General features: G+C 42.7%; 1 protein-coding gene across 2 annotated transcripts in view; it reads right to left on the minus strand.

The window, feature by feature from the left end:
• The window catches only part of TNFRSF11A (TNF receptor superfamily member 11a), a 54,956-nt gene that overhangs the window by 8,125 nt on the left and 23,926 nt on the right, over positions 1-22,905 (minus strand). The window contains exons 4-9 of one of the 2 annotated variants that reach the window (XM_074339874.1): positions 19,458-19,601; positions 16,017-16,110; positions 14,739-14,833; positions 13,288-13,401; positions 11,616-11,668; positions 9,673-10,429 (exon numbers count right to left, since the gene is read on the minus strand). In XM_074339874.1, the coding sequence (XP_074195975.1) occupies positions 9,673-10,429; positions 11,616-11,668; positions 13,288-13,401; positions 14,739-14,833; positions 16,017-16,110; positions 19,458-19,601 (1,257 nt within the window). Of the gene's footprint in view, positions 1-9,672; positions 10,433-11,615; positions 11,669-13,287; positions 13,402-14,738; positions 14,834-16,016; positions 16,111-19,457; positions 19,602-22,905 lie in introns of both variants that reach the window. The other variant, XM_019729350.2, reaches the window with a different exon arrangement.

A 22,905-nucleotide genomic window follows, 5' to 3' on the forward strand; every position in this document is an offset into this window, starting at 1 on the left:
CTCATTCTATTTCTCCCTTAGGCAGTCGTATGGGGTTTATTCCAAGATGAGTAGTGGGGGGCATTTATTTGCCTATCACCCATCCCCCCGCCAAGCAACATAGGGGAGGCCAGCTAGTATTGCCATTCACTAACTAGCCAGATTGACCCACGTTCTCCATTCCCTCTAAAATATAGCAACAGGTGCTCATAACATACAGTGAACTGTAAGCTAGGGGTCTGCTCTCTAGTATCTCTGCCTTTCTGCTCCCACCAGTTGTCAAGTTAGTTCTCAAGTCTGTTTGTGCCAGTTGAATTCATTAGGAAATCTAATTAAAAGTGAGTCGCTAAACACAAAAGAATATATCAACAAATGGCTGAATTGGTGTGATGGTGTGGGCAAGACAACTGTTGAAAAGAGAAAAGAAAACAAAAAAAACATTAAAAGTCCAGAAGGATTGTGCACTCAGATTTGTTTTGCTAATGTCTATAACTTCTCTTTCCACACTAGAAAAATAGAAACAGAATTAAGATGGCATAGTTAATGTAAAAAAAGGCTCAGGAAACTATAATCAGCCAATATATATGGCTCTATACTATTAATAAAAAAAATCATCAGTATGTGGATGTAAGCTGTGTGTTTTAAGTTAAAACAGATGTTGAAGATATGAACTTCTAAAGGATGTTTTTAGGCAACTCCAACTAGTGATCAAAGGTGGATACAGGGCTTCTACTGTAGCAGCAGCAAAATGAGTGAGCGAGATAACAGAAGTCCCCTTGGTTGAGAGATCACTAGATAATTAACAGTCAAAGTGAGAAACCAAAAACAGTATGTATGTACCACAAACATTCTATTCTAATTTAAAATATAGCATCTTTAATTGGGGGGATCACTAACCACCATACTGTATACCTGAAACTAATATAATATGGAATGTCAACTATAATTAACACACACACATATATATATATATGGTCACGGGATGTAAAGTACAGCACAGAGAAGATAGTCAATGGTACTATAATAGCGATGTACGATGTCAGAGGAGTAGTAGACTTGAGGGAGGGTTATCACTTTGTGAGGCGTATAAATGTCTAATCACTATGTTGTTTTGAACACCTGAAACTAATATAAAATGTTAAAAAATAAAAATAAAATATAGCCTGTTTAATAAAATCAGCCATTTTAAGTTTCTTAGAAGTACAATGTTCTCAGCATAGTTCCTCTACTTTTTCATTATTACATCATTGACTGCTGGTTCTTCAATATAATGTGGAACTACACAGAGGACATCTGTAGCCACTGTGAGACTGACGTACAGTTTTGAATTTAATCTCACCGCTTCTTCACCCAGTTCATATGGAGATTTATCTGTTTATGTCATGGTATATGTGATTTCTCCATTATTTAATTTTACTTTCTAACAAATCATCATCACAAATCCACTGTTGTTTACTTTCTTCTGTGTCCAAATCTTCAGTTCGTCTGAATTCAGGTAAAAAAACCATGTTTTTACCATCATCTTGCACATTGAGACTATGTTAAATTTTTCACCTTAAGAATTTCATTCCATGCAATTGCCTCATGGCAAACAATATCTTTGATCGCTCCTATAGGATCTATATTCTTTTATTTTTTAGCCCAAATGGAACTCAACCTCTTTTGCCTAAGAGAAATAGTTAAACATTTTAGAATCCTTTGAATCATAGATTTGATCAAGAATATTACTTTTGGGGTGGGGGCATCGTGGGGGGAGGACAAAAACAAGGCCTTTAAATTCCTTACCATTAGGATGGAAAGGAAAGTTCCCCAGAAAGAGTAAGATTCTCAAACAATTATTCTTGACGTGTTTCTTTATCGAAGGTACAAAAACAACCTTTGATCAAGTCTAAGTCCATTTCACCCACACTGACTTTTATGAGAGTAACTGGTACAATTACTTTAGTAAACTGGTACAAACTAAATTTCTTTAAAAAGTTCTGATTTGCCGGTAACAGTAAGTGACAGCAGAGCCATCTTCATGGGTGTGTGACCTGTGCGGTCACATGGGACCCTGTGCTGAGAAGGGCCCCCCACACTTGGTTTAACACTCTTCTCTCATCATCTTGAAATTCTTACTCATTTTTGCACAAGGGGCCTCATATCTTCACTTTCCACCGGGCTCTGGAAATGAAGTAGTCAGTCCCGAGGGGGACTATGCAGGCAGCTCCTAGGGGTATTGCTCTGGGTCCCCCTTTCCCCCACTGACGCTCTAATTTAGCATCGCTCTTTTTAGAGGCAACATATTATAATTTGGACACGTTTCCACATTGCAGAATTGTTTGCCCATCTGATTTTCTCTATTGATAAGGAACTAAATATCTGGTAAAACACTGAGTTGCAGAAGCTCTCGACCAGTGCTCTTAAAATACGGATCCTATGATACATTTCCCTGATGTTCAGGCCACCTATCCTTGCTGTAAAACTTTCAACACCAACTTTCTGACACAGAACTGAGGCCTGTTCCTTTGAGGAAAGGGCGGCTGTATCAATTATACCTTTAACGCTTTGCCAACCATCTCTAGTTTGGGTTTCTTTAAAGTGGAATGAGAACTAAGTCACTTGCCAAACAGTCTATGTGCAGGATACTTCTAGAGCTTTAGCCCTTCTGTCCTTCACTGTCGTCTCATGCTTCTCAATCTCCACGGCAAATGTTCTCAGCAACTCATTTTTTGAATTGTCCAGACGTATGGAACAGTTTTCATGGAAACCGTTCTCATGCTCATCCACCTCATTTTTTTTTTACCAGTTAATATAACAGTGTTTTGAATCACAACAGGATCTGTTCATACTCTCAGGATTGACTCTTTAGGAAGCATGGCCGGGTGGGAGCAGAAGGGCCTGGATATTCTAGAGTGACCCATTGACCCATTAGTTGTGAGTAATTAGTGCGCTGTGGGCTTCAGTCAGCTTACTTTGCAGAAGGAAAAGAGAGTGTGGGCCAATCTATGGGTTAGACGGAGATATTGGACTGAGCGAACGCCCAGTACAGTTATAATAGTAAGAGAAACAACACTTCAAACCAGAATTCACCAAGTGCTTTTTCCATGTGAGGCTGGCTTCAGGGTAAACACCAGCTCGTAGGTACTTTGCATGTGATTGATTATTCCAGGTTTGCAGCTTTTTCCTACTCTCCTGACTGATATTGCTTCAAGAATGAAAACGAATAGCCTTCTTTTTGCATGGCTTGTCATAACGCAACTCACCTGCAAGTAATCTAATGACATCGATGTCATCCTGGCATTTCAGTATCTGAAGAGCAGAGTACAGGAAGGTGAGAAATGGGGTCTGAAAGCTCTCTGGTCTTGTCCCAGCACAGCCCCCACTAGCCATGGAATTCGGGACAAACCACCTAACAACTCTCCAGACCGTCGTCTGCTCATTTATGAAATGAGCATCAATTTTCAAGACTTGTAGCCTGGCAGGGTGCAGCTGGCATAGGATAAATGTAAAATGACTGAATCAATGAATGCACGAACACCCGGCAGGATGGCATGAGGGTCAAATGAGACGATGGACCTGAAAATGCTTGGGAAAGAGCCAAGTCCTAATCACAGGTGCGATGATAGCATCACTGCTCCAGGATGTAGTGTTAGTGCTTGCGGAACCCCCAAGGGAGCGGAGATTTGGGAAACATACTGAGCAGCGATGCTCTCTTTCCAGCCTTGTCTTGTTGGAGCATCTTAACGTGTCCTGAAGACCAAAAGGGCACTTTCCTCTAGACGTCTAACCAATTTTTGTTTTCTTGCGGCGTAATCCATCATTCCAACTGTCTCTGGTTTCAACACTCATCTGTAAAATTCTACAGTAAACCCCATGGTCTCATGTCTCATCACGCAAGTCAGCCGTGCATTGCAGCCGAATGCAGCCCAAGAATAGATCAAGGTTTAGAATGAACAATATCCTTATCCTGTAATATCCCTCAGTCTTGAATTGTCCTTGCTTAAAAGCAATAATTCCTTAACATTTGCTGTCTACCTTTCAGAAAAGAAAGGTTGTACAGGGTCACGCAAGCTGACCTGAGAGGGCAAGACCGTGCGATGGCCCATCAGTAGGTCACTGCGTCAGAGAGCCGCACGACGGTGGGTGCTGCGGGGCCTCTGGTTCAGTGTGGTTGCCATGGTTTCTGCAGTTGATGCATGCCCCCAAAGGGGTAACTCTTGCCATTGAGTGCCAAGGAAGTTCTGCTGTTAGGTGGGACCCCTCCCCTGTTGGTAGCTGGTAAGGGGGGGATATGATGAAGGAAGGATGGTATGGACGAGGCTTATCCAAGGTGCTTCAAAAAGGCCTGAGGCATTTAGTCCATGAGCCTCTAGGAATACAAATAAAACAAGCAGCCCTCACTCCCATCTTCCTTACTTTCCTCAGCTGCCTTTCTGACAGCTTTCTCCTGCAAGGCTGCCCCTGGCATTTATTTTAACTTTATTTCACTTGCAAAAAATGATAGGGTTGGAAGCATGTAAAAGAACGAGCTTTCCTCACAAAAAGAATCTGTGCTAGTGAAAACAGTAACTTCCTGAGACCAGTGGCAGATGAGGGGACTCATAGGCCAAGGTAGCCTTTACCCTTGTGTCCTTTCCCGTGGAACCTTCCGGGCCTGGCCAGGGCACTACCGCTTGCTCAGCTAGAGTCGCCAACGCTCCCAAGTCTGTGTCTGCCCACGTTCTATGGTGCAGTGAAGATTCTCCAACACACAGTAAACAAATGAAATCAGTCCACTGGTATTGATTTAAGGGGCGTGGTGCCGTGGTCCCAGCTGCAGTGGCACAGTCGGATAACCAGGATGTCAAAACAGGCTTACTCATCCCTGAACACAGGGAGACTGAGAGAACTGTCTGAGGGCTACCCAAACGTATGATGACAGCCAGAACGACATGAGAATATTCAGTAAATTAGAAAATGTGAAGAGCTTCTGACATTTAAAATGGGTTCATTGGCTTCACATGAATATTTAATGTGACTGGTTAGAAACATGTTCTAATTAGAAACATTTTCAGGTAACTGGAGAGAGTTAGAAATTGCATTGAAGTCAACAGAAACAATGACCAGATGAAGTGGCCCATCGTGATCAGAGACTTTGCTAAGTCCCTGCTGTACTCGGCGGCTCCATGGAATTTCTATTTCTCGGGCAGAGAGAAGCAGCTTTGTGCAAAGAACGCAACCCCCGACAGAATTTTATACGTTCAAGCAAGGTAATGCACACTCCTCAAAAGCTTATTGTGTTGTTTAAAAGGCATAACATCCGAATATTAAATCACGAGAATTATATATAGCAAATGACACCACCCAATTGTCATGCAGATATTCTTCCAAGGAAGAGAACTAAAAATACACACAAATATACTCACACTACCCAGACTACATTGGGTGTTTTTGGAATTTCTTAAAAACTGATTTTATATTTAACCCATATGCATCTCGTGATTTTTCTTTTTATGGAAATGCAAACTCTCTTTTAGGCATTTGGAAGAAACGGGGTATATGATGATAAGGGAAGGGAAGCAGTATTTAATAGTTCCATTCTGAATCATGCTTGAAAATTACTAAGATTGGCTTATGAATGAAACTCTTCTGAAATGAGCCCCATTAGAACAGAGAGAAGGTGAGCAGGACTCAATGAAACAAAGTAGACAGTGAATGAATTTTTCATGTATTTTGAAATAATGCATTGACTTAGCATCAATGAATGCTGAATATTACTTCCAAATAACCAAATTATAAAATATTTTTAACTGACAGAGTCAATGAGCTAATTCCCGACCATACAATACTTAGCTAAAAGTGAAGCACAAATTAGTGGATGGCATTTCAACAGGAAAGAGAAGAAAGTTAGAAATAGAGGACTGTCTATTGCTTGGGAGAGAGGAGAAAAAGGGAAGAAAATTGGGGTAGGAAAATCTTTATCTGTCCTTTCAGGGTGGAAATGGATGGTCAAGATTAGTCACTTCAAAAGAGGATGGGACCCAGGGCTGGGAGACTGAGGGTGGGGGAGAGAAAGGGTTCGGGGGGTGCTCTTCACCCTCCAGCGTCCTTGGCTCCTAAGCATCTGCCTTAGTGATCTGTGCCACCTGGGTGGGCCAGCTCACCTTTGCTTCTGCCATCTCTGCCTCCTCTACCCAGGACATCTAGGTCTGCCCAGGACAGCCAGTGGCTGTCCTTCCATCCCGAGCTTGCCCCCCTTTCCCTGGTCCCCAGAACACACTGAGGAAGTGGGAGGCTGAACGTGAGCTAGGGAACAAATGGGGAGGTCCAGTTCCTGTTCCTCTACTTACTGATGACTGGGTGGCTAGATGGATGGATGAAAGAAAGAATGAATGAGCTTATAAACACCTATTCTCTTAATATACTGTGACTAAGCCGCCTTGGAAGAGACTAGAAAGATTGGGTGTGGCGAAGGTCACGGGAATTCCTAGGATTGCTACAACTGCCTAGAGACGGGTTATTATAAAGGTGTGAGTGAGTCAGGCTCAGGGAGAAAGACTCCAACACGAACGGTGACGAGCTGCCAAGGGCACAGAAGGGGAGAGCGGCCACAAGGCAGCATACCTGCCACCCCTGGTTCAGGAAGCAGCATGTGAGCGGGGACTCGCAGGAGAGGAAGAACTGGGCCCTCTGGAAAAGGAGCCAATGTGGACACCGGATGATTCACACTGAGAGAAGCACATGACGGTGCAAAAGGGGGGAAGCGTTAGGTCCCGTTCCAAGGGGCTGACAACGCCCAGAACTTAGATGGCTGAGTGGGTGAAGAGGAACAACGGGCGACAGGTTAGAGAGAGGTGGGCAGGGGAAGGCCTTGCCCTCTCAAAATTATCGATTCTTTTCGTGTTGTCCATTCCCTGACCTCAGTCCCTACTTGTTTTCCAAGCTTTTCCACGTCTCCATGGGTCAGTGGACCCTCAACAAAGACTTGATAGGAAAACAAATATGTAGCTGGTTTTCATTAAGAATCACTATGGGACCCGTAAATAAACAAATCTCTCCAGCTCAGAAGTGGCTGAACCAACCAAGTGATTTCAGGAGCGAAAAGCAGGTCACTGGCCAACACATAAACATTAATTACAAGCAGCTGTTTTTTTTCTTTGACATGAAATACTTTTGTAGACATAGTGAGAATTTTCTAAATGCCAAGCGAAAGGGCTTGCACCAAGGTAACCACCATTATGAGATCAGGATAATAATGTACGATGTAAAAGTTAAGACACGGTTATGTCAAACATAACCAAAAATATGTTTTCCCCCTTCACTGGTCTTTGCTAATAATTCTCACTATTGTTTAAGAGTTATAACATTGCTAAAATAGCCTTACAGTGGATATTATTTTTAAAGTATTGACTTGTGGAGCTGTTTGAAGGGCCATCACTCTCTTCAAAAGGATGCTGGGTGCAAAGAAGTTACTCTTTTCTACTGAGGAAGTGCCCAATTATTGTCATTTCTCTAGAAACCACTTGGTTTGGTTGTAAGTTTTTTAAACACCCACATACAAAATCCAACGCCCAATAAAAAAGGCCATTTCCTTCAAGTCCCAAGAGCACAACAGCTTTTAGGAGGTCAACTAAGATTAGGTCCCCCGCTTATCTTTCGCCCAAGCTCCAAGCTCTTTCACATATTTTATAGATCATAAATTATGACCATTTTTTTTTCTAAAAAAGCAATAACGAGAAAGTGCTATTTTGATGAGAAACCAGAAGGCCTGTTCATGTAGAAGTAATTATGGAGAGAACAGCACAGCCTCAGAAACCAGTCTGGCAACTGCTTCTCAGGAGAAGACGACTTCGGCCCACTTGCTGGCATGGCAGGCAGACATGCTACGGATGTTTTGTCTGGCTGAGCACCAGACCAGACACAAACGGCAATATAAACTCTTTGCAAATTAACACCACTTACTTGATGACACATTTTTTTTTTTTTTTAATTTCCTTCCCTCCATGCTTTGATGTTTAGTGCTGGAGAAATAAACGATCATGAAAAACAGATTAGGGCGCTGTTTTAAGTCTTTACGGGAGGGCACAGATGTGGCTTTTGGTTTCATGACACTAAGAAAAAGGGTATCTCCTTAAATGTGGGCAACACTGTTCTTTCAAGAACTGCTGATGATTTGTACACAGTGACGAACGTCACCTTCCTGGTGCCACCAACTAAAAAACCAGTCTGCCCACGGCAGTGTTACCAAGATATGGCCCCTGAGCGTGTACTTTCCCACTCCCCTCAGCACCAAAAAACTAGTATTCTGCACGTCTCTGCAACCAACAGGGAGGAAATTAACCGCTAAAAAGAAACCGCACAATACAGCTAACCCTTTAATCATGGAAATTCCTTAAAATCCTTAAAAAACGTTGAGGTCTTCTGAAGGAAAACACATCAGTTCTTTGAACAATATCCTCAAACGTATGTCCTCAGTTTGACTGAGAATTGATATTATGGAATTCGCACATCAGTGAATTTGTGTAACTGCAGCAAAACCACAAAGCTTAGAAAACAGACTGAAGTACTTTGTTCTACCAAATCAGCCAGGAGCCATCGTCAGCAGAAAGCACAGCGTCTCTGTGTTGAGGGCAGGGATCTAGCTACTTGGGTTATAAAGTAATTCCAAATGAGCTGCTAGCACCATTTGCAGTCTAAACAAACGCACAGGCAAGAAAAAGTGAAGCATCCCAGGAGACAGGTGGTCCAGGAACGGGCCTTTGTTTGGAGGGCAAGAGGGTTCTGATCAGCCCCTTGAATAGTATATATCCATACATTCATATTTCTGGAGAGACTATCGATAGCTTTCAGATTTTCAGAGCTCTCTGGTCCCCCAACCACCCTGCACACACACACACACACACACACACACACACACACACAGGCAATAATCTCCACAGCCAGAGGAAGCCCTCACCATCAGTGGCACAGTTCCTTATAACGCGTAATAAAATAGAGGGCATTTTACCCTCCTCTAAAAAAGTTTTAATATGATCATTGATGGGCTATTCATGCTCAAGCAGTGGTGCGGGGATAAATCCCCATAAAGATTTTAAGTTGTAACATTGTCCCCCCGGTTCCATAAATGTATCATATGCAGTCGTGACAGAGGGGGCTTCTCATATAAAGCATTATAGGACACTTAACGGCATCATTAATTTGGTATAGAACCAACAAGCTACTCTCAATAAATTAATGAAGGATTCATGAAACAGTTTTGTTTGTTCTTTTGAAATTTAAAGGAGCTTTTCCGGGGAGAGAGGGGGCAGTGATTTGAGGCCTAGGTTGCTTTAAAAGAAACAAACCCCAGAAATTTGAGGGGATGCCTAGCTTCACGCCACCTAGTCCTGAGCTCAGTGCTGACTTTGTCTTCAGGGGTCAACGCTGGGATTTGAGGTCCAATCCCATCACAGAGAAGCCTGAATTGGCAAAAAGGACAGAGGACATAAAAATGAAGAGACAGCCCCAGAGGTAGAGGATAAAGTCGCTGGGCAGTGCGCACAATCCACAAACCCAACTTACAGACTGAATTAAACCCAACCTGTAAAGAGTGTGGCAGGAGAAAATGTGCACACTGAGTCTTTCCTATGTTAGCTTCCCTTTTCCCTAAATGGTCTGTGATACTTGCCCCCAAACACTGCACCACAAATAGGCCTTTTCTTTCAGAAGGGACAGTCCAGGGAAGTCACTTACCAGATGCAGGTGGCTGGTCACTGGAGGGGCTTCCAGACCCAGGACCTCCCCTGCTGGAGCTGGGAGGCCTTATATCAGCCCCGTCCACAGGCTGGCCTCCGTCCTCTGCCCCATCAGCTGCTTCTTCGGGCGGGAGGCCCATGCCATAGGCACACTGGGGCAAGGGTCCACTTTCCGAGGAACCCATAAGGAGCTCTCGGTCCTCCCCTGGAGGGTTCCCACAGCCTGTGCAGGAGGCTGCCCAGTGGGGGCCACTGCCGCCCTCCACTTCTTTTTGCAAGTACTTTTCAGAGGACGTGGGGATCCAGTCAGTCCTGCACAGGGGCTCGACCAAGTTGTAGCATTTGGAATCCGCCAGGCTCTCTGTCCCAGTGAAGCACTGGCTTAAACTGTCATTCTCCCCCACCTCCAGGGGCTCAGGAAAAGGCGGTGTGGAAGTGCTTCTAGGCTGAGCAAAGAAGCGTAAAGAGTTCGGGGTCTGGGAGGGCCTGTCCACGTACTCGTCTTCCATGGGAATCTGCTTGAAGGGGTCCCCCTCGATCTCGCTGACCCAGGGAAGCATCCTGGTGTCTTCTCGCTGAGCACAGGGCCCACCACTGGCACATGCACCCCCACAGACACCACCACCATCTGGGCAGCACATATCTTCAGAAAACATCTTCTCTTCCAGAGTCAGCAGTAAGACACCGTCGCAAACGTCACGCTGACTAGAGGCTTCCACACGACTGCTGCTGAAATTGTTGCCCGAGGGTTCCTGCTGCTTGAGATGCAGAAGGCAGACGCATTAATACTCGGCTATGAACACACGGTTCTGCTAAACACTGCGACAAATGGCGCTTGTCGTCATCTTCCCACCATAACAAGTACCAATGCAACACTCACTACGGCACTTGGCGTTCTTTAAAGTTACAGGGGAGGGGAGTTCCCTAAGATGGGCAACAACCAGCAACGGATGAACCGAACTACATTTCTAATGAATTGCGTCTCCACACTGAAGGGAGGGGAAGCGCCATCCCAGATAACTTTAGAGCACTGAACTGTGAGTGTATAGTCTCAAACCAAATGAAAACAAACAAACAAACCAACCTCGAAACAAATATTGAACTCCAGTTAGTAGTTTTGTTTCTTGCTGTGGTACGTGTTAGTAATTCTGAAACTACTTTCTATGTATTCTGGAATTGAGCAAGTGAGTAAATACATTGAGAGAACAGGAGGTTCCATAGGGCTGGACAAAAGACAATTCAAATAGGAAACAGGAAAAGGCTACAATGTGGTGTTGGGATTGGAATTGGAGGAATAAGTATGAGCTCATGGTTTAAGATTTATATATTTTTATACCTAAGAGGATAGATGTAAAGGACACAGTGGGATAATTAAGGAAATTTTATTATCCACTGTGGATTGGATAATAGTATCGTACCACTATTATATTTCTTGATTTTGATAAGTGAACTATGGTTCTATACGAGAATGTCCTTGTTCTTAAGAAAATCACACTGAGGTAGGAGTACAATGTTTGCCATTAATTCTACAATGGCTCAAGAAAAATAAAATACATACGCATATAGGCGCACACATTGAGAAAGCAAATAATAAAGCAATGTGATAAAGGGGAAACAATTGAAAGCTCTTTCCTTCTAGGAATCTGTACGAAGCAATCAAGATTGGCACTAAAAAAGAAATAACATAATTAATATATGTCCACAGAGGTGACAGAAATGGAATGAAATACAAAGAAAGCAGCATTTAGCATGAGTGCTGACCTGGGCGTTGGGTAATATTCTATGGGGATCAATCTCAGGATTTGAGGTTCTGTCCCGTCAAAGACGTACCCCTTACACAACGAGTCTCGATATCTGACTCATAATTACATCTGACTAATAACTATATCAGCTTAATTGTTCAAAGTACTTCAAGCAGGCACTTCAGACGTTTCAATTTACCTTATTTCCACCTAGGCGGCCGCACGCCTCGTTGACCCAGTGCCACAAATTAGCTAGAAAAACAAAGCAAGGATAAGGGCTTCGTATTATTATGATTTCCCGTTTCTGATCCAGTATCACCGACCACTATGTTATCTTTAAACATGACCCTCTGCAGGTCTTTCAGGGAAGAGTTCCTGAGAATGAAAACATTCAGAAGATAGCGGAGCAATTAAAAGACTGTGAAGGCATCTTAGCAAAAATAGAACTCGCTGATCCATATAAAGGAAAATGCTCCTTTTTCCCACAAATGTGCCCTGACTACCTACGAGCACGTCTGAGGGCTGTCAGAGCTGCTGTTAGGCCGACAGGCATTCTCATTCCTTTAGCAAATTTTCTTTGACTCCAAGGGTCTAGGTTGGGCATTGTGGGGGAACGAAGATGACGTGGGTCCAGGCGGCTGAGTTTCCAGTAAACTAGCAAATCTACATGCACTAAAAGTCAAGTGCATGCCAGAGGCCGCGTCAGACCCCCCTGAGACCCGGGGGGCCCCAGATCCTTTTCCACTATGCTGCTTCTCAGAAGAAAGAAAGATGTCTGTGGTATACGCAAAGTATAACTCCATTAACTTTTTAAAATAGAAGTGATGAAACTTAAAGAAGTGAAATCCATGAATTAAAAAAAAATCTATAAATTTATATTGTACAAAGATGAATTTTACCCCACCTCCATGGACTACTTGATGTTGAGTTCACTATACAGATTAAAAGTCAGGTGGTCGTCAGTTCTCCACGGGAAGATACTCAGGTCATAATAGTAGCTAATGATGTCTATGACGTGACTGTGCCCAGGTTTTACCTGCTCGGAGCCTCAGTTTCCTCATCACAAAACCAGGGAAGTCAGAGAGCCTCCCTCACGTGCTGCTGTGGCTATTTAGTTAGTACATGTAGGGTGCGTACAGCAGCGCTGGCACAGAACAAATAGTCAATATATGTCAGTCATTGCTATCATCGTCATTATTATTCTTGCTTCTTTTCTATAATTTTAAAATTATAGAAAAATAAAAATACTCCAAATAAAAGTAAAGCTGCATCTCTTTCCTGGTAGGGACCAGTACTAGACAATTACAAATGGTACTGAAAATAGTATTTGTACAGAGAGGTGATAATTACTCATAACTACTGTGATACTCTCCCTCCTGGGTGATTGCAAAAGACCTGCTAACCGGTGTGTCCGCATCCATTCTTACTGCATCCCTAAATTTGTTTTCTGTACTAACACCCCAATAAAACTTTGCCTCCACCATGGACCTGAACATTTTGTCTCTGTTTTTATCGGACACATTAAAAATGTCTGTATTCTAGGATAAATGCAACCGATGTACACCTGACATGGCATAATCTACACAACATAAACACATTGTTTAGAAGTCACCGGTTTCCTGACCCCAGAATATTTTTGTTAGCTTATACAAAAGTCGGCACAGTTGGCTTTCTTTGTTTTACCAGAGAACAATGAATTAGGTATAAAGGGTGTTTCACCTTAGTTGAAGCACAACCACCTCAAGGCACTTATTTTAAGCAGATCTCCAGAGGTAGTTGGTGGGTATTATATGCTTCTTCCAAAGTCTATAACTAGAAATGTGTTTATTTTCTTGAAGATTCATTTGAGAAACCCACCATAGACACCATACCTGTTAGTGTTTTCCCTTTTTTCCTATAGTAAACACCAAAGATGACAGCAGCAACTAATGCCACAGATATGAAGAGCAGCAGGATAATCAGACTGGGCAAATAAATCTGAGGCTCTATATTGGAAGAAGACGGGAAAAACAGTATTAACAGTTGTTTAATTTTAAGTCTCTAAATTTACAGACAAAACCCTTGAACTCAAACCCCCAAATCAAGCATGCTGGGATAGAGATGTACCAAGATCCTCAACCCTGACTGTAGGTTTGTCACAGAGGGCTCACCCCCTGAAGGGTCGAGTCCACATCATGGCCCAGTCCTGCTGTCTGGCATGACCCTGAGTGAGGCGAGCCCAGGACCATCTTGAAATGATTCTACTTTCCAACAGCTCAAGTCATGTTTACCATGTCCTCCAGTGCCATCTTTGCTTACCTACAGAGCACCTCAGTCTCTCTAGGGGGATGGCTTCTGAGGCAAAAGGAAGCCCCTTATCACATGTCTTTCCAAATAACGACATGGTATCGGGGTTTTGCTGGTCATGAGAACAGAACCACAGCCATCCTACAAAGTGTTTCAGGTATTTCTTCTACAACACAATGTGGACTCAGCCTTTTTTTTTTTTTTATCATTCCCCCTCAATCACTTCATTGCTAGAACATTTATATTATAAACTCTTGGTTTATGTGACCTGGTTTCTGGGCCTCTGCCTTTCTTCTCCTTCTCACTTTTTTAAAATAACTTTTTTATTCCCTCAGTTATTTTTGACGTCTTCAAATTGCTCTTTGTAAAATGCTGCTCTGACTCTGTAATTCCATATCCAGAATGCTGTGATGTCCTTCTGTTTCCCAAAATGTCAACTCTAGCCTCTGATTTTCTTAGTCAATGTTCATCAACTCCATTGTTTTGTGGCCCAGGTTCTCTTGCCTCATTAGAAACGTCCTCTTGACACTTACGCCATCTCTTGTGCTGTGACAGCTGGACCCAGCTCCACACTATCTTACTCACTGGGATAACCAGCGTCCACCATTAACTGTCAACCTTCTGTCGATCTTTGACACTATATTTAAGATTAACTTAACCTACAAAATTTCCATAAATCATAATAGCCATATTCTAACAAGTGGCTAACTCTGGTTGGTCACCAAAATCTCCCACGTCCTTACTGTGACCACCATCCTACCATATTTGAGCATTTCAATATCTCAATTTTCTTCTTTTTTTTGTACTTATGAATATATTATGTTATCCATTCCAGAGTAGAAAATTATCAAGTAAACAACATATCTGGAATTAAAATAATAATCAAAGTGAAATACTAGACTGGCCATGGAGGGGATGAAATGAAAAAGGAACAATGAACCCCCCAGATACAGCACGTAACTTGAGGGAAATTAAGAAGAGCTGACGAGACAGGGGCATATCTACCAGCCCACCTTCTCTGTTTAAACAAACATACCATTTGGCAGTTTTGTAGATGGCAGAGAAGAACTACAAACCACATCCGATTTATCAGTCCCGTGATAAGCTTCCGTCTCTCCAAAAATGGTACAGCTGTGGGGTGAAAGGTAATTAAGTGCTTGGTTTTATATTCTTTTTTTTTTTTTTTTTTTAAATGCTACAAAAGGCTTTATTTGCTCCACTAGTTTGCTCGTTCCTTCAGGAGAGGAACCCAGGACTTCCTGGACATGTCGATCCCCAAGGCCTGTCCACACATCATACAGGTGGAGACAAGAATAAATAAAAGCAACCACCACCAGTGTTCTCTAAAAAAGACTCCAAGAGTATGGTACAAAAGAGAGTAGACTGGTGTCTTCAGTAAAGGAGACTTCTAATGCTTCAATTGCCATGGTGAAGTGATACATTTTTGATGAATGCTCTGTTTAAGTTGAAAACACAGAAAATCTTTTCAACGTAAAACTTGGATAAGTGGATCAGAAAACAAATATTTAATGAAAATTAAAATATTGGGAACTGAAAGAATCATTATACTGAGTATTAGTATTCAACAACAAGCATGCAATGAAAGAACACAGGGTTCCACTATAGATACACTAACATAAGTGTAAAATAGTACATGCATGAGGTGACTCATTCAAAAATTTTAATTACTGCAAAAGAATGGAAACAACCTAGCTGACCATTAATAGGAAACTTATTAAATTGATTATGGTAGATGTCTCCAATGAAATACTATGTAGCTATCAAAAGCCCTGAAGATATAAGTGAACTAGTACGGAATGATTCCTTCAAGATGCTATATGAAAAAAACAACAACAAAGTGTTGCCTGTATGCCAACATTTATAAAAACAGGAGGCTTCTTTATGCACATACACAACACACACAAACACACACACGCACCTCTGGGCAAATAAACCAGTGGTGTTGGGAAGCTGGAAAAAGTGGTGAGTGAAAGATAACAAATATCATCAATCATTTTCAACTAAATAAGGTTAGAAAAAAATGAAAAAAAGAGCTGCAACTATAAGACAAAGATTGCGTCAAACTGAATGTGAAAAAGTAACACACAGTTCCACAGTTCAACACGTCAGGTTGAAGAGTGGGTTGGCCGGGTTTAATTTGCCCACACTGAATGGACAAACTTCTTCATTTTGAACATGGAATCGAGAGGAAGCCTCACCAAACTGAATCAGTCTGCTTTCAACCCAGACGAGACAGTGGAGTTTGAGTTGTTTAAAGTCAACAAACTCTTTTGGCTGCTTCGTGGTCACTTACTTGGTCCAGGGTTTGCATTTTTCTGTGGAAGAAAAGGTATCCGAGAAATAGCCTACAAGGCAGGGCGTGCACACGGTGTCTTTGTTGAGCTGCACTGTCAAAAAAACAAACGGACAAAAAGAACAAACAAACACCAAACAAGGACACTTAGAGATCGGCCAGGATGACTGACGTTCCAGAGAGCAGGAGCTGTCTCCTCCCCTCTTCCCTGCCCATCTCTCCCTGCCCTTGCCACCTGCGGCTGCTTGCTCACGCCCCACAGGCTGGAGAGGGCCCATGTCCCCAGCAGTAGGTACAGAGTTATGTTCAGGAAGGTAACTGGCTCGGTGTCGGGCCACTGATGCCGTATCCAAGTCAGGTACTGACCCTTTGCTGTTCAGAGCGACCGTCCTGGTCATTGATACTTTGCTTCCTAGCCAGGGAGCCTGCTGTTGGACTTGCTTTAGCCAGGCCCCTGTCCGCTCCCCGCTTTCAGCCTTTTGGGCTTATGTCAACCTTCATCTACAGAGCAGGGAAACCCTTTTACTGCTGTTAAGGGAAACCTCTCATCCTGACCCCTTCTGACAAGCTTCAATCTCAGTAGTCCAAGTATGGGAGTGACAACAATAGTTTTCTGAAGGAAGAAAGAAAAAAAGAAAGAAAAGAAAAGAAAAAGAGAGAAAGAGCGCAGACGGACCCTACAGGTCTTTTTCTATAAACTGTGATATAGTAAATATCCTTCGCAGGCCTTCTGGTCTCTGCTACAAACACTTGTAGCATGAAAGGAGTCATAGACAATATGTTAAAAAAATAAAAATAAAAAAATGGCTGTGGCTGTGTTCCAATAAAGCTCTATTTATACAAACACAAGTGGTGGAATGGATTTTGGACCCCTGCCTTAAGCCACAGCCCTGAAAGCAGGAATTGATCCTGGGTAGTAGGCTTTCTTCAACTCTCATGTTCCTCATAAACTATATTATCAATACAGGAAATGTCTCCGATTTCCTATGTCTATTACCTTTATTGCTACTGACACGTGCTGGCCCTTTAGTAATCCCGATAAAGAACACTGGCTACCATATGGTATCATGACCAGGCAATTGGCTTGCCCCAAAGCCACACATTACTCTTGAAATGAGTAGCACTTCTGTGATTTATTTTCATACATAAAACATCAAAATAAGGAATTACATGTTCTTTGTCTAGAGTCAAGTGGGAAATACATTCTTGATTTTTGCAATTGCCTCAATTAATAGGGTCATCCCCCGCCTTAATCTAGCAATTTGTTTTGCCTTGAGATGATATTAACAAAAGCTTAGTTGACATCTAGTCACTCACATTAATTCAAACAGCTTTTAAAAAGATAAACACACTCTAGAGTAACCCTTAAAAGCAAAGAGACCTCCTACAGGCCTACTAGGCAGTGGAGCTCAAAGGGTGCTAACTCCATACACTGAGCTTCGGTCTTTCCCTGTCTACTTATGAAGGGCCAAAGTGCAACAACAGAAATGAGGTACCTGGGACAGGGTTGAGTTGTTCTGAATTCAAATACAGTTGACGCTTGAACAATGTGGGGCTTAGAGGTTTCCACCCCCTGTGCAGTGGAAAGCGCCACATATAACTTTTTACTGCCCTCAAACTTAACTACTAATAGTCTACTGCTGATCAGAAGCCTTACTGATAACGCAGTCGATTAACACATACTTTGTAGGTTATATGTATATACTATGTTATATTTATATACTAAATATATTCTTACAATAAAGTAAGTTAGAGAAAAAGTTGTTATTAAGAAAATCATGAGAGAAAATACTGTACTGTATTTATTGATACTCAAAGTTTTTAAAAGTCCACGTGTAAGAGGATCCACGCACTTCAAACCCGTCTTGTTCAAAAGTCAAGGGTATAGTGCAAGGTAGCAGGGGTGAAGTTTTCCTTCATCCATATCACTCCCCCTATCCTCCACCTACTGCCAAAAAAAAATAAAAAAAAAAAATGAATCATTCTCAAAGAAGCAGGACAGAGAGAACACTGACCAGAAAAGAAGCAGAAGAGGTGGCAGCACCTTTTTTCACGCAGGTGACAAACTTGTGGAAAGGCTCTGGGCCTTGTCTGTTTGAGATTCTGAATTCAGAAGGGAGCTGGCTGTCATAGGGAGATTTATTTTAATAATTGAAAAACCCAAGTCAGACTTTTTCTAAGAGAAAGCTCATCTGGTTTAGTTGATACATTTGAAAATCAGGACTGACTGTCTCAGTTAGGTTCTGTGATGGACATTTTCCTCAATATGAATTGACATGAATAATATGTTCATTCTCCTAATCCCGTCAAAATATTCTGGGTTAAAATAAACTACCTCTAAGGGAAAGATTAACAGGTATAAATAATCTCTTGCTGTGTGTTGAAGAAAATGCTTTGGTCTACTTCCTAGAAGTAAATGACTCTAAGAAACACTTTTCCAATTCAAAAAGATTTCTATTGCTTTCCTTTCGCCAAAGTTGAAGGGCTCCTTTGGTTCTTAACTGGAGATCATTAAAAACAACTTTAATGTCCCACCCCTAAGTCATCCCAGACGTATAACTCAGAAGGTGCTGGAAGACCTGAGTGGCTCTCCAATAACAAAAGTCCTTCCTTAGCCATTTAGTTATTTATGTGAACAACTTTCTCAGTACTTAGCGCAAAAAGAATTAATGCTGAATTCGGTTGCATTTTAGCAATAAGTAATATTCAACCATGAATATATGAACGAATTGGAAAAAACTCCAATCACTATGAAGTTCAGAAAGCTTTTACTTTTATGATTATGTACGTATAGCGAAATATATTAATTTTGACCAATTGTATAGTAACTGTAGTAACAACTTATTTCAGAAGAAGCGCTTTTCACCCTGAGAACGCTGAGTCACAGGAAATTTTTAAAAATTAAGATTTCAACGAGGTGCCTATTTTTTTTGATGTGAAAGAGCATTAAATGGTGATTAGTCAAAATCCTTCAAGCACAAAAATACATGAGGATAAAATTCTGCGGGAAGGTGAAATGGATACACACCAAAGGAGAGAAAAGAACTATATAACGTTTCCAACGGTGAGGACCGATTACTGCAATTTTTAAGTGGATAATGATGGGTCTCAAATTGGTATGGTGTCTACATCCCATTGAAAACATGCAAGGGGGTGCACGGATTTTCAAAATTGTGCTAAAGGGGGAGGGGTATACGTTTAAAAAAAGTTTGAGGACCCCTGCATTACCGGGTTCCCTCCTAAGCGGGGAGGAGCCTAACGTTTCACAGCCGCAGGAGCCCAGCGCTCACGGGAGAACCTAACCTGCGCTCCATTCCCAGGGGCCCCTCCAGCCCCTCCGGTGCCACGTGGCTCCCCGGGCATGAAGGACGCAGGGAAGCCCTCTCAAAGCCGGCTTTGGCCTCGGGGTGATTGCACGACTTGGGGAGGGCGGACGCGTACCCGGGTGCTGGGCGCCGAAGCCCGGCGCGCACTCAGCGTTGCGGCGGCAGCATTCGCAGTCCTCGCTCCAGTGGTAGCCGGCTATGCAGGCGCAGCGCCGCTGGGCTGTCCGGTTGCCGGGCTCCACCGCCACCAGGGCCTTGCCTGCGGGCGAGACGGACAGGGCGGCGAGGCAGCACGAGGAAGCACGGGGACGCACATCTTCCACCTCCCCAATGCCAGCCCGAAGCTCCCAGATCCAGAGCAGGCCTCCTCCAGACCACGACTCCCCCAGGCCACTCCCAGATTCCCTCTCGGCTTCCTGTGCTGGCACTAAAACATCCCAGTGGGTTTTCTTCTCTCTCAATTAAACAGTCTTGTGTGTTTTTTTCAGAGTCAATTTTCGTGTTAGCAGGAAGATTAAGGACTGGGGGTGGAGGGGGGGTATGATCACTGACTATTGTGGCTGATGCAAAAGAGACATCACAGATTCCTGATTTTTAGTAAATGCAAATGTGATCATCTTAACAGGAATGCTAGCTAGGACCTAAGAGAATGGGGTTTCTGGAGACTGGGGATTCCTCCTGGAATCCCACAGGGCCATAGCATTACTCAGTCCAGGAAACGGGTCGTTGTGTCATTGATGAGTGGACAAAGTACAGAGGTCAGGTCTGAAGACACACTTGGAAGTTCATCTCTCCCCAGATACTTAGGATAACACGCTTGTCTCTTTTCTCACAACGTATAGCAAAGTGCTCTCCTCTTATCCCAAATTTCCTGGCCCTTTCCAGGTTTTGTGCATTACAGGTAAATGCTCAGACACTGATTCATATTTGCAATTTCATTTACTTGCTGAAACTTCAATGTAGCCCCCAAACCAACACTCCTGGCATTTCTGCAGTCATTCACAGACACATGTGAGAAAGTCATTCTTAGACACGTGCAGAACTGTGAAAATTTTGAGCCACTCGCTTGACACACATGTTCCTGGTTGACGGATAATGAGGTGACACGTTCCGTCTTCTTGTGTCAGCTCTCACAATGGAAAGAAGTGTCCTTTGTGTGGTCTATTTAGTGTCCTATTTTTGTACTTTTTGTTGGTGATTTCAGTTTAAAATGGCCTGCAAGCATAGTGCTTAAGTGCTATCTAGAGCTTTTAAGCCCAAGACGGCTGTGATGTGTCTTGTGGAGAAAATACCTGTGTTAGATATACTTCGTTCAGGCATGAGTTACAATTCTACTGTTGTGAGTTCAGTGTTAATGAATCAAAATATTTATTAAATAAGGTATCCTTAAACAGACACAAGGTTATGTGTTGATCAGCTGACAAAAAGGTTGTGAGCAGAGGCTCTTAGGAACCTGCATTTCTCTTAGGAGTGATGGTTCATACTTGCTAGTTCAGGGTTTGCGGTGACTTTACAGAACATAACTACTGAGAATAAGGAGAATCAACTGTGCACGCGCGCGCGCACACACACACACGATACGACACAATAACATTATTTAAAACAGACCTTCTACTCGTCTAGGGCCCTTCTCACAGGGATTGTCCAAATGGCCCTTATAGTTCATATTCCTGAATACTTATAGTTTGTTATGGACTGGTGTTTGTCCCCTCCAGATTCCTACAGTGAACTCCTCACCCTCAAGGTGGTGGTATTAGGAGGTGGGGCCTTTGGGAGGTGATTAGGTCATGAGGTTAGAGCGCTCATGAATGGGATGAGTGCCCTTGGAAGAGGAGACAGCGCAGAGCTTGCTTGCTCTCTCTGTTCTCTGTGACGTGAAGTCACAGCAAGAAAGCATCTGTCTTGAAACCAGGTAGGGCCCTCACCAGAACCCGGCGGGCTGGCCCCCGACCTCCGTCTTCCAGCCTCCGGAACTCTGACATGTAAATGTTTGTTGTTTAAGCCACCCAACCAGAAACCTGTTTCATCCTTCACCATCTTAAGTGACAGCCAGCTGAGAGGGACATTTCTTATTCCCACCTTTCTCGGGCTGAGCATGGTGACCCTGGAGAAGTCTCCATTTCCTTCTGTGCTCCCTCTCCAAGGCCCTGGTCAGCAACACCAAGACGAGGACACATAAACATGCACATAATGCCTGGAACCCACGTGGATACTGTCACTTCCTTAGAAAATTCTCATCCCAGTATTCCACTAAATACAAGTGAATGTAAGCCCGTGTGATAATCAACAATTTGGGCATATTTTAAAATATCTTAATGCACCGGGTTTTGCACTTTAACCAATTTTGGCAGTAGACAGAATGAATCTTTATTTCCAAGAGACAGCCATGAGTCATGGTCATTGCTAAGCTGTGCGAAAGCAAAAAAAAAAAAAAAAAAAGACTAGATCAGATGCCTCTGCTCAGTGGAGTTTCCATGTTACCTTCTCCTACCAAAATCTGCCAGCTTGCCTCTAACACATTAGAAAAATTATGATGTTAAAAAAAAAACACACACAAAAAAACCAACTTACTTCCTAGTTCTGCCAACTGGGGGGAAAAAACCCCTATAAATAAGGATCAAGCCAGTAGCAATGAGCCTCCCTAGCTCACAGATGGGGGTCACTAAATAAGATGTTTCACTGAAGGTGATCAGGAATCCTGGAGAAATGCCTGGTTCCAGGTGAGGACAGGAAACGTCCAAGTTGAGCCTGGAAGCAAGGGAGCTCTCAGAGACACCTGGGGTTGTGTCAAACAGGGGGGCCACCTGGAGGAGGTGAGACAACCTGAGCACCAGTAAAACTAGTAACTGCAATTGACTGAAACACCTCAAATACGTCTAAATTCATGAGTTCATAATATTCACACAAGTCCTTTGCAGAAATCTTGGTGGGCAAGTCATTATTTGGAAGAGTGGTAAGCAAAGTTACAAGCATTTATTCAGCCTTTCCTGTATATACTGTACTGCAAGGCCACAAATAGTTGATGAGGTAAGTTTCTCTTTATAAAGCATTCCAGCTAAGGAATGGAGAAGGAAAGACAGAAGTGGACCATCAAGCTCGCTGCAGCCCCTAATGAAGATGGATGAAGGCCATGACTATTAACAGCTGCTGATATCACAAAAAGAGAGAAAAGCAGCCATGATAGGATTCCTGACACAACTACATTGTGCCAACTACGAGGGAGTTTTGCCAGAAACAAAACAAAACAAAAAAATAAACCAGAATCTGATCAGACGTCTAGATTTAACAACCACGTTACAGGAAATATATAGGAGATGGAAGAGTACATTAAGTGACACCAAAATCAGACAAGGAAGTTACACAGGACTAACAATAAAGTTTCCTCCACAGATCAACTGGATGGAAGAGGAGAAAAGAGCTGAAAAGACACCTCTAGACAGAAGAGACATACTTTGATCCTGATTCCTACAAATAAGCTATAATATTTAAAAATTGGAGGCCAAAAACATCTATTGTACTGTGATAAGGAGCTTAAACTGTCGAGTTAATAAAACAGTTATGGT

This window comes from Rhinolophus sinicus, linkage group LG09 (assembly GCF_036562045.2).
Source record: "Rhinolophus sinicus isolate RSC01 linkage group LG09, ASM3656204v1, whole genome shotgun sequence".
Lineage (NCBI taxonomy): Eukaryota > Metazoa > Chordata > Mammalia > Chiroptera > Rhinolophidae > Rhinolophus > Rhinolophus sinicus.